Source organism: Vigna unguiculata, chromosome 4, assembly GCF_004118075.2.
Source record: "Vigna unguiculata cultivar IT97K-499-35 chromosome 4, ASM411807v1, whole genome shotgun sequence".
NCBI classification, from domain to species: domain Eukaryota; kingdom Viridiplantae; phylum Streptophyta; class Magnoliopsida; order Fabales; family Fabaceae; genus Vigna; species Vigna unguiculata.
Window position 1 is genome coordinate 33,366,657 of NC_040282.1, and position 12,525 is coordinate 33,379,181.

At 35.1% G+C, this 12,525-nt stretch overlaps 1 protein-coding gene across 1 annotated transcript; it reads right to left on the reverse strand.

Moving 5' to 3' along the window:
* Nucleotides 1–4,359: 4,359 nt before the first annotated feature.
* LOC114182586 (receptor-like protein EIX2) lies at nucleotides 4,360–10,597 on the reverse strand. The gene is made up of 2 exons (XM_028069483.1): nucleotides 7,118–10,597; nucleotides 4,360–4,514 (listed from the first exon to the last, which is right to left on the reverse strand). The coding sequence occupies exon 1, from the start codon at nucleotides 10,508–10,510 to the stop codon at nucleotides 7,121–7,123; it is 3,390 nt and encodes a 1,129-aa protein (XP_027925284.1). The 5' UTR covers nucleotides 10,511–10,597; the 3' UTR covers nucleotides 4,360–4,514; nucleotides 7,118–7,120.
* Between the last annotated feature and the right edge of the window lie 1,928 nt (nucleotides 10,598–12,525).

The window sequence follows — 12,525 nt, forward strand, 5'->3', positions numbered from 1 at the left end:
AGGTTTGTTAATATACTTAATAATAAAAATGACCATGGAAGTGTTTACATAACTAAGGATTAAATTTAAAATGGATCATACTAATTACATTGAAGTGATTATGAAGAAAATAATGGATTGAATACAAACAATCCTTTGATAAAAAAGTTTCACACCAACTCTGAAACACACGTGGGGAGCCATGTACAAATAAATGGGAAGTTGCGTTGGGATTTCGGTTCATGTTTACAATAGTTTTAAATTTGTACACACCATTTTCTGTGTACTTAAAATTGACCATAATGGACGCACCCACAACATACTTCTCACCCAACCCGCAAACAACAAAATATTCTACCCCACAACACACACACACACACACACACACACACACACACACACACACACACACACACACACACACACACACACACACACACACACACACACACACACCAGTAACAAAGAAATAGAAAACACCCATAATAGATGCACCCACACTACATTGCTAACCCAACCTACAAACATGAAACATTCCACCACACAACACACACGAACAACAATGAAATAGAAAATACCAAATTGTTGTCCATCAATCAAAATATACAGTCAACACGATAATGCCCTACCAATTTGTGAACAAAGACAATGACGAAAGACGAGACGAATTACCGATGCTTGTAGGAAGTGAACGAACACCCAAGTCCCCTTAAAAAATCCGAACAACGAAATGCCCTACTATCCACCCAAAAATAAACAAACCAGAAAGATGACAATGCCCTACAAATTTTCAAAGAAGCCGAAGGATTGAAAATAGGAATGGAAACTGAGTTCTTTGAGTTCGTGAAAATAAGTCATCTAAGCCAAAGATTTAAACTTTGAATGATTTTCTCTACCAAAACCTTTTGCCTCTTTTTCCCTTTTTTTTCCTACACGTGTGACAGTTTCTAAAAAAAAACAATTTTTTAGAAAAAGAAATAATAGTGAGTCAAAAAATTATGTCGATATATCATTTTCATCAAGTAATAAATTAGCTTGTAAGTTAATTTACTTGATTATAAGTGATTAAAAGCCATTCTATGGAGGATTAAGGAAAAGAAGAATTCATTTTTGGAGTACTCTTTCATTCCTTCTAATTGAATTCTTAGAGAAATGATGACCGATGTATCTACAGGTCTCCTAAATATAAAAATATATATTTAATATCATAATAATGTAAAATCTTAATAAATCGGACTGACATGCATGACTCATTCATTCATATATATATATATATATATATATATATATATATATATATATATATATATATATATATATAACGGGTCGTAATCAAATTTATATTAAGATTTTAGAAAATTAAATTAAGCATATTAGACACTTGAAAAAAGGAAAAAACAAAAGTAGGTAAAAAACCTTGCAGGTAAAAAGTAGGTGAAAGTAGGTAAAAAGTAGGTAAAATTTTACTCAAAAGACCTAGCCCTATCCATTGAATTAAGTACACTCGAAAGAAAAGAAAATGAAAGTAAACTAAAAGTCATAAGTTGTAATTATCCCATTGAAGTCCATTTTATGGGTTGGAAAAATGAAACACGACAAATACATGGAAAGAAGAAAATGAAATTGGTCCAAAGACCTTAAGCTATTGGATGTCCTAATCAATCCATTTTATGGGATGGAAAACTAAGCAGTATAGACATTAAGAATGACAAATTATCTTAGTTTTAAAACCCTTGGGTGATCAATTTTACAATCTGGTATTACCCTCCAAAATTTTTATTTATATTTCTTATTTGGGATTTTGTTTCCAATGTCTATTTGATAAATCTAAAACACAAATGCCCCCCTTGAAGTATTAAGCTCAGAAATCATCATCGCATCAAGAGTAAATTATATAGGGAGAGGTTGACTAGGTTTTTTTTTTTTTTCACTATTAACTGAGAAATTTTAGATTTATTCTGAAATAAGGAAGTTATATTCATTTTAATTTACTTTTTTAAAACATAGCATATTCAATCCTACCCCTTTCTAAGTTATTATTTTCCATTGACAATGACAACCCACAAGTACAAAGAGATGATTTAACTTAGTCTAATAAACTTTAGTTTCTAAGAAAAAATTAAGTTTTAAAAATGTGGTTGTACAAATAATTTTAAAAATGTAACCTCATTTTGAAAAGTTTTATCATGGGTGTCAAAGTATAGACTTTGACTTTAGGTCAAACTAAAGTCTATACCTTGCTGCATGAGTACAAACTTTGGTTAATTGAAAGAGTCTAGGCCTATACTCAATGCAGCTAAGCTAAGATGTAAACTTCGATTTTACCTAGAAGCAAACCCTATACCTATTTACATTGGGCTAATTTGTGAATTTTTACAACCCGCAAAAGGTCATGCTGCATAGCAGTTAGAGATGGCAAAAATATCTGTACTCGCGGATATCCGCGGATAAAATTTACGATGGATAGTTAGTACCCGCAGGTAGCAGATAGCGGGTATTTTAATACTCGCTTATAAACGGGTCGGTGCGGGTATCACACTATCCGTACCCGCGGGTACCCATTATCTGCAAAAAAATTAAAATTAAAATTTAATTTATATTTTATTAAGTTAAATTTAATTAAAATTAAAATTAGCAGTATATCTTATTATGTCAAATTTAATTATAATTAAAATTTAATTTAATTTAATTTAATTTAATTTAATATTTTATTTTATTTTATTTTTATAATTTTATATTAAAAAATTTATAAAATATATATTTTCTAAATATTTGCGGGTATCGGATATCTACGGGTACCCGCGGGTTTTAAAAATATCCGCAGGTATTTTTTAAGCGAATACCCGGCGGATAAACGGGCGGGTAGCGGGCGGATTTTTTTTTTTTTTTTGCGGATTAGGTTGCAGGTAGGCACTATCCGTTCCCGACCCGACCCGTTGCCATTCCTAATAGCACCGTTGAATTCTTCTCATTCGCCATTGCAAACTCGCATTTTTCTCCATTATAGCATTTGTTGAGGTTCATTTTTGTCATCATTATCATTTATCTTTTTTCGTGTTTAATGTTTATCTTTTCCTTTTGTTTTTGTTTTTGTTTTCCTTTTCCTAACAATGTTTTTCTTCTCATTTTGGTGTCGTCGTTGCATTTTGGTGCAACATTGCATGTTCTTATTGGTCTTGGTATGTTGTGTTTGGGGCGTTACAACATTATTGTTGTCTTGTTGGTTGGTTTGCATTAAGCAGTTGATCTTGGTCTCTCTCACTCTCACTCTTGGTGTTGTTTGTGTTGTCTATCATGACGTAATTAAACTGCTGAGGGTTAGTCACATATAAAGTTAATATATGAATATGTGTACCAATTGCAACAAACATATCTCAAAATATTTTCCAACTACCTTAGGTCAGTAAAGATGAATGAGTTTTATTGGACCATATTACTTAACATATTTACTGCGTCAAGTAGCGAAGCAAATTGCGGATGATTTTTTTTGTTGCGAGTAGGCACTCTCCATGTCTAACTCGACCCGTTGTCATCTTTATACACTTAACAAACAATAGAATTAAGGAACTCACTGGCGTGGGATAAACGTCAAAGATTGTTTTTTTTTTTCAACCGTAGTTGAAAATGTTTTAAAACATATTTAATGTTAAAAATATAATGTCTTTCTTTTTTGACTCGACTTTCGGGCTATAATCACGGAGAAACCTACTACATGAACATGTCAAACCTAATTCTATAAAAAAATGCAAAAACATACAAAAAAATATAGAAAAGTATAAAGTTATATATAAGGAATATTCTAAAAAGATTAAAGTGTAAGAGATAATGTAAAATATTACCACTCAATGCTTTTAAGTTGAAACTCTCTTCAAATATATCTGAAGAAAAAATTATTTCTTGTCTTGAAGATATTTTGAAAGCTCAGATAATTTTGTAAGAGATTTTAGTTGAATTCTATTCGAAGTTATGAACGAAATATTTTATAAAATTGATTTAGAAACATACAAAATTTCTCGCATTATCGCATGTGGCAAATGTCCAGTGGACGATTAAGCTTATCGCATTCTAGTGTGAATTGAGCTATAGACATCTCTTTTTCCATCAACAGTAAATTATATCCAAAGAGAAATGTCTGTATTATTTTCACGATATTGATAGAGAAAATTTTAGTTTGTTTAGAATCTTAAACAAGGAAATTATATTTTCATTTTATTTTACATTTTAAAAGTGTAGGATGTTAATTTTGAATGTAAAATATCATCAACAGTATTTAAAAATTGTCGTATGATAAAGGGTTAGATGTATCATGTATGCTGACACTATTGGGATATCTCACATTCTTTAAATTACAAATAGATTATACAATAACACACTATCAAATCATTAAGCTTCGTTGAACAGTGATTTTGCAAGTTATTACATTAAAACAGAACTTGTCATGTTTTACATTACAAACTTCGATCCTTCAAATCTCACTCTCCCAGCAATCCCTGATGCTTTCATCTCATTGCAGAGTCTCCAAACAAATCGATATACTGCAAATTTGTGTTAAAATTCATATGACAGGCATTGGTAATGATGCAAAAAAATTAGAGACTAAATTTTAGTGTTAAACTAAGGAAAAACTAAAATATAGCCAGTCATTGGAGTATATAAAAGGACTATAACATGTAAGCAGTTTTGAAACGATCTAATTAGAATTCATTCATGATGGGAATTCAAATGTGAGTCTAAGTCTCATATTGAGTAAAAATAAGAAAGTTGAGCATCATATAAGGATGAAGACCCATAATACCAATGCAATAAGGGCTTTTGGCTCCGACTATTTTCGTCATTTTGCCTCGGTTTTAGACCCGAGACATATTGGGACGAGCCTTTTGGTCTCGGTTGTAAAGGAACCGGAGCCATAGAGGGACTTTTTTGCTTCAGGTATATGAGAACCGAAGCCATCTTCATGCATCCAACCATCATCTTCACGCATCCAACCATCATCTTCACGCACCAACTGCAGTGCTGCTTTCAGCCACGCCACCAACCTGCAACAGACGCATAGAACAGCAGCGTCGCCGACGTGCAGTTCACCATGGAATCACCGTTCACGCACCTAAAAATGCATGAGCAACACCTTCATCGCGACGCACTTGCGATAGCACACCACCGTGCCGCTCGTCACCGCACCACCATGCTTCACTGCACCTGTCACAGCACACCTCACCATGACAACCACCGCATCAGAACCAGCAACCACCACTACCTTCACCATGCGCGAAACAGCAGCGTTCAACACACCTTGACAGTCACCGCGAGCCTCCACGCGTGAGCCAGAAACAGATCTGCAGCAACGAAACACCATAGACCTCGCCTAAACCATGGCAGCGAAGAATGCAACTGCAGTCACGGCTGAAGCAACCAATCATGGCAGCGGAAGCACATGCACATGCGAACCTGCATATGCACCACGCTCACGAAGAGGAGAAAAATTTGGGTTGACGCAGAGAAGATGAACAGGTGCAGGGTTCGCGAATTTGGAACCCTAAATAAGGTCTATGGCCTCGATTCCATTAATAACTGAGGCATAAAGTCGTATAGGCCTCGGTCCTATTCCACCCGAGGCCAAAGCCTCAGTGGTAATTTTGAAATTTTGGGCAACATTGACGAGTTATAGGTTTCGGTTGGATATGGACCCGAGGCTAAAAGTTCAAAAAATTTCAAAAATGCCACTGCGTCCTTATAGGCTTCGGTTCCGCAGTAATCGAAGCCTATAAGGCGAATTAAAAACGCGATTCTGCACTAGTGTAAACCTATCATCTTAAGGTTTTTGGATGAAGTGGTGTCAATCCCTTATGTGTGGGTTGAGCTCATGCTCATTGGTGTTAAATCTTCCTAGTAATCCTCTCTCGAAAGTCCCAACAATTCAAAACAAAGCAGACTATCTATAATTTCTTAACATCAACAAAACAAATCATTTCTTGTAAAAGGAACCACCATTAGTAAAATCATGAATAAGAGCATTAAGATTATGGGTGGTCATGGATCGAATTTTTAATGATCCAATCCACATTCATTTTAGATCCAAATAATTGGATCAGATTTTCGATCCAAATCCATTTTTTCAGCAAAATTAGTTTGTATTTTCTTAAAATCCAGATCCAAATATTTGGAGAAGATTTAAATCCACTCTAATTATTTGGATCAAGTTCAAAATTCAGAATCAATTTTTTACAAAAGAAATTTAAATAGAATATTCTAAAACTTGTGTCCTCAAGGTCGACACAATACAATTTGACTAGAGTTTTCAATTTGGTCCAGCCCACAAGGTTAGGCCCTGGTCCATGCGGGCCTTGACCCACAGGACAATAAAGCCCCCCATTAAAGAAGCCCACAAGGGACAAAACCACAAAAAAACCCTGTGAGTCAAGGCCCGCCTATGGGCTTTTTTCTTAAATATGAAAAATATATTATTAAACATTTCGCCATCCAGGTCGTCAAGTCGGGCCAAGCCAACCTGTCTAGGTCGTCGGGCTAGTCCGGTTTGTCTGACTCGTCGTGCTGGCCCGGCCTGACACGATCGCGTCATTGGGCTCGTTAGGGTTGTCGGGCCTACACGGGTCGCCAAGCCCGCCTAGCCAATCAGGATCGTCGGGTCTGTCCGGGTTGTCGAGCCTGCTTGGCCCATCAGGGTCATCTGGCCTGCCTACTCCGTACAGGTCCTCGGGCACGACCCTTCCAAGTCATCAAGCCAGCCTAGCTCGTCCGGTTCTTTGGATTGGATTTTTTGGACTATCCATATTTGAGAATCTTGATTTAGAGAATGAATATCCAATACATAAAATATGTAAAATGTACATTAGATTGAAACCCAGATCTATTAAAATGGATATTAAGTGGATTGGATTTTTAATAAAATGAATTTTAAATGGATTAGATTTTTAATAAAATGAATTTTAAATGGATTGGATCGGAGCAAAAATAGATTAAATCAAGAAAATTAGATTTTGTGCACACCCCGTATAATCGACGTTAATTACCATTTAGGACTGACGGAGAGAAATACAAAAACAAGTTGCACATTTACTTAGCTGAAGTAGAGAAATAAATATAACGAAATTCAAAGAAAGAAGTTATTGGAATTATGTACCTGCTAATCTTTGAGCCACCTTTGACACTTTCTTGTGTTCACTTCAGCCATTACGATTATATAATCTATGAGTCTATTCAAAAAACTCAGGTAAGCAATTCTCCATGGCTGCCAAAGTAGTAATGGCCCTAACAAGCCCCAAAATCCTGTGAAGAATCCTACCCCCAAGCTCATGTATAATGCTCCATAGAAACCCGAATTATCATCTTCATCATGCTCTTCTGGGCCTTCAGACTTTATCGTTGTCTCATCTGCAGGACAATTTTTCTGAAGGGGTTTCCCACAAAGATCAAGATTTCCTTCAAAACTAGAGGCATCAAAGGTTTGCAACTGTCTTCCCCATGGAATTTTTCCGATGAGATGGTTGTTTGATAAGTCTAACACGGAAAGACGATCAATATTGGAAAGAGTTGGAGGAATTTTTCCAGACAAATGATTTCTTGATAGGTCAAGGGAGTCTAGCAAACTTAAATTCCCAATATCCGAAGGAATTTCCCCACTCAAATTGTTTCTTGACAAATTCAAAGAAACTAACCCGAGCATATACATAATCTCTTTTGGCATTTCACCTGTCAAATTGTTACATGAGAGATCAATGCTTTGAAGAATCAATTCGGGATGTCTGAAGCTGCGTTCCACACCTTTCCACGTCCATGTTATGTGAAGCGTATAATAACTAGCACTGAAAAAATTATAAATTTCTGAGTAAGTACTATTGTACCAATGCACACGACTTTCAGTTTCAACTCTGTTGATGCTCTTTCCAGACAATGCAGTCAAATTATTTAAGCAAGCCGGAATTGCTTCTGACAACTTGTTCCTTGAAAGATCCAACAATTGAATTCGCTTCAAATAACATATATGAAAGGGAAGATTTCCAGAGAAGTGATTCCCTCGCATGATCAAGATTATCAATTGTGGCATGCTTTCTCCAACCCATGATGGTATTGGACCAGACAACATATTCTCACTCACATCCAACATAATTAAATTCTTGCAATTCTTCAAAGAGGAAGGCAATTCACCCATCAAACTATTGTTTCGTAAAACCAAAGCTTCCAATTTAACAAGGGTGCCCATGGAATTAGGAATCTTCCCTGACAATTCATTGCTGCTTAAATCAAGAAACAACAATCGATCTACAAATTTCCAACAATCGGGAAGTTTACCCTTAATTTTATTGTATGATAAATCCAAAGTGGCCAAATTTGCAGCAGCATTGTTTCCACAAAAGAAATCTGAAAATTTATTTTCAGAGAGTAATAACTCGGAAGCATCTAACAAAAATAATGGAACTTTTCCCTCAAATTTATTTGAATTTAAAATTATAGATGGTCTGAAAGGAAGCTTCAATTTCATATTAGGGATTGAACCAATGAGATTATTGTGAGACATATTCAAAGTGTACATAATTTGCAACTTGTTCCAAATCCATTTTGGTACTAAATCATTCAGCTCATTATCAGATATATCTAGATGGATTAAGGAATTTTGAGTCTGGATCCAACTAGGAAAATTCGGACCTAGCTTGCAAGATGCAAGACGCAAGTAATTTAATTGAAAAGCAGGAACCCATTTGGAATCAAATTTTAGAGACAACGAGTTATATGACAAGTCTAAGTAAAATAATTTTGAAAGATTAGAAAGATGAGATTCAGTGACATCACCCTCTAAAGAATTCTCTGCCAACGATAAAATCTCCAACTCTGACAGCAGTCGGATGCTCTCGGGTATCTTGCCTGTAATTTGGTTATAAGATATGTTCAATCTGCTTAATGTGTGTCTGGTGCACCATGAAGAATTTTGAATAAAGCTTGGAAATTCGCCCTCGAACTTGTTATTTGAGAGGTCTAAGCGTTGTAATCTGCACATGATCCTAAAGAAAGACGGAACCTTGCCCTTGAGTTTATTATTGGGGAGAGAGAGATATTCAAGAGAGTTCATCACTTTCCCAAATTCATCTGGAATGGGACCTTCCAAGAAATTATAACCAAGGCGAAGGGTACGAAGATTTGTGGTAAAATTAGAAAGCCAATGAAATATAGGACATGATTTTAATAGGTTATCAGAGAGATCAAGGTAGAGAAGAGAGGACAAAGAACTCCTTGCAGAAGTAGAAGTAGAAGAAACCAGGAAACTTCTATCTGTAATACTGCAGTTTACAAGATGAAGTTCTTTCATTTTGGAGCTGATATTAAAATTCCCCCGAAACATCGATGATGTTAGAGTATTATAAGAGAGATCAAGGATCTTAAGGGATTGAAAATTTGGACATAGAGAAGGTGACAAAGATATATTATTGTGAGAAAGATAAAGCTCTTGAAGATGAAGGCTAAAGTTAAACATTAGTTGAAGTGTTGATGATGTCAACATATTAGAAGAGAGATCTAGCACAGTAAGAGCGGTGGACTTGTTGAAAGAATGGGATTGGAACAACAATTGAATATCAATATCCAAAAGATTAGAATCAACTAGCCTCATCTCTCTTAAGTTTGGAATGATTTTACTGATAGTTGGTAGCCACTGATGAGAGGAACCAAGACTGTTTAATGAACTCAACTCAAGAATTGTTAAGGAACGAAGAGTAGACAGCCATTGTGCATCCTTAGCTTTTATATCAAAATTGCCAACTATTCGGAGAGTATGCAACAATGGAAGATTCCCTTTGCGAAAAGGGATTTCTCCAGAAAGGGAATTTGAAATGTAGTTTGATGATGTGGATTTATATACAGGAGTGTTACATCCAACACTGAGATATTGTAGCTTGCTGAGATTCCCAATTTGAGATGGGATTTTTCCGGAAAGATAAAATAATCCAAGATCAAGATACTGTAAGTGTTCCAGATTCCCAATCTGAGTAGGAATTTCTCCCCAAAGATAATTATCCCCAAGATCTAGATAACGTAGTTGTGAGAGATTTCCAAGTGTAGAAGGAATCCTACCGGCAAAATCAGAATGGGAGAGATCGAGATATCTTAAGTTGGAGAAGGAGATGGTGAACTCTGGGATGTAACTCAGTTCAAAAAGATTATTGCTGAGATCCAGATGTTGAATATATGGCAAGTGAATCAATGAAGTCACGTTGATGATTGCGCCTCTGAAATACGGTCTAGTGTAGAAGTTTCCATGAAGATCAAGTAGTTGTACATGACCAGTTTGATGATTGCAGAGAATGCGTTTCCATTTGCAGCAATCAGTATTATTGGTCCAAGTGGACAACATGCCAAAGTCATCTATGAGGCCTTCTTTGAAGCTCAGGAGTGCTTGTCTCTCACTCTCTATGCACTTTGCTTCACCACTTTCACTTGAGTTGTTGAATGTCGCAGTAATTCCTGAGGCAAGCAAAGAAAACAGAAGAAGAAAATAGCATGTTTTCAGAAAATAAGCACTCATTATAGTTTTTTCTGATATCAGATAATCCTAACAGATAGGAGAGTAAAAAGAGTAGTATGTTGCGACAGAGAGAAACTATTATTCAGTTCTTTCTCTTTCGCCTCTGATGTTTAGAAAGCTCCATGGCGTCATTTATATTCTTAATTGTAAGGAGAGGTGGCTTTCCAAAAATCTACTAGTCCAAAAAGACCTTAAACTATTAATTCTTGTATTTGAATCCATTTTGAGGGTTATAAAAATTAAGCATGTTAGACACTAGAAAGTGAACTTGGTCCGAAGACCTCATACTATTGGCTGTCCTAATCAAAGCAATCTATGGGATGGAAAAATTAAGCATGTTAGACATTTTCAAACAGGAAATTGAGAGTAGTCCAAATTCCTTAAACAATTATCCGTTATATTTAAATCCATTTTATAGGTTAAAAAAGTTAAGCACCGTAAACACTTGAAAGAAGATGAAATTGGTCTAAAGAACTTGTGCTATTGAAATCTATTTTACTGTTAACAAATTAAGCACTCACTACAAGAAATGAAAAAAATTATTTGTTGTATTTTCTTAATCCATTTCACGGTAAAAAAAAAAAAAATCAAAAAATGAAATGAGATTGGTCCAAAGAACTTGAGAGTTTGTTTGTTTTTTAAGATGGGTTAGATGGAATTTAGGGAAAGAGAGATAACGTGAGATTGTTTGAATTAATTAAGAAATAGATGATAAAAAAATGAAGAGATTTGATATGAAAATTTATCAAAGTTAACGAATGATTTGATAGATTTTAAAAAAAATGGTTTAATTAATAATGTTTATATTATTTATTTTAAATATAATTATTGATTTGGTAGTTCAATTTTTTGAAAAAATTTAATTTAGTACTCGAATTTTAAAAATATTCAATTTGATACATAAATTTTTTAAACGGGTTTATTTTTAGTACATTCCGTTAAATATTACTCGACCCCGTTTGGCTTTTAATGTATGATAATTTTGCTGTCAAGGAATATGATAGCCATTTATGGGTTTAGAAACATGCAAATTGCGTCACAATGGAGCTGGATCTGGTTCCTGTACTGGGTCAGCGGCCAAGGAATTATCTTAGGGACCCCATGGGATTTTGTTTCCTGATTTTGAGTCGCAACACTTCGTCTTTAGTTGACCAAGCAAGGTTTAGATGATGATTGACCTGCTAAAGAGTTAGAAAACAATGAAAAAATAAAAATTGGAGTCATGATGTGTTGCAAAAAACGATATTCTCTTGGAAGATGACATTTCTAGAGACCTGAATCCAGCTAAGGTTAGGATCATATATAACATAGAAAGCCCCTTTGCTAAGGAGAATACCCATGAAACACAGTCAACAGATTGTGTTGTCATTTTGGTGCATGATGTCAAAACTTCTTGCAGCAAAAAACATTGAACAACCCTCACTTCAGGACTTCTTGACTTCCCTTCTGCCATGCATGCTGCTGGGACAACAAATGATTTATGTCCTTGAAGGATGGACTGTGTAAGAAGATGTTGTTCTTCACGACACAAATCATTTAGACATGCATCCAATGATGACTGATCAGATACCTTTAAGGTCAGATCACAATTTCAAAAGGAAATTGATGTCGTTTAGTAGTATAGTGAATTGATTAGACTGAACTTAAGACTATGAGTTATCAAGTTGACCGGAAACGGGTAGCCTAGAACAACTTGACCGGAAAACAAAAACAAGGATCTAGAAACTTGGACTAGGGTGAAAAAACAAGAACAAAGAACATATGCAAAGTCTGGGATAGTAACCTAGGTTGATACCGTGTTAAAACATTGAGAGCACGAGGCTAAAGTTGTGTATTTTCCTGCAAGAGACACCTTATATAAATTCAATCTAATTAGCTGTGAATCAGATTTTCAGCCCACTAAATCTGCTAAATCATATATACGTATAAACATATTATCCCAGTAGTTTCAAATACAAATAAATAATTTGCTTTTGTTCATTAATTCCACTAACAACTTGTTGGTCAAGTTAACA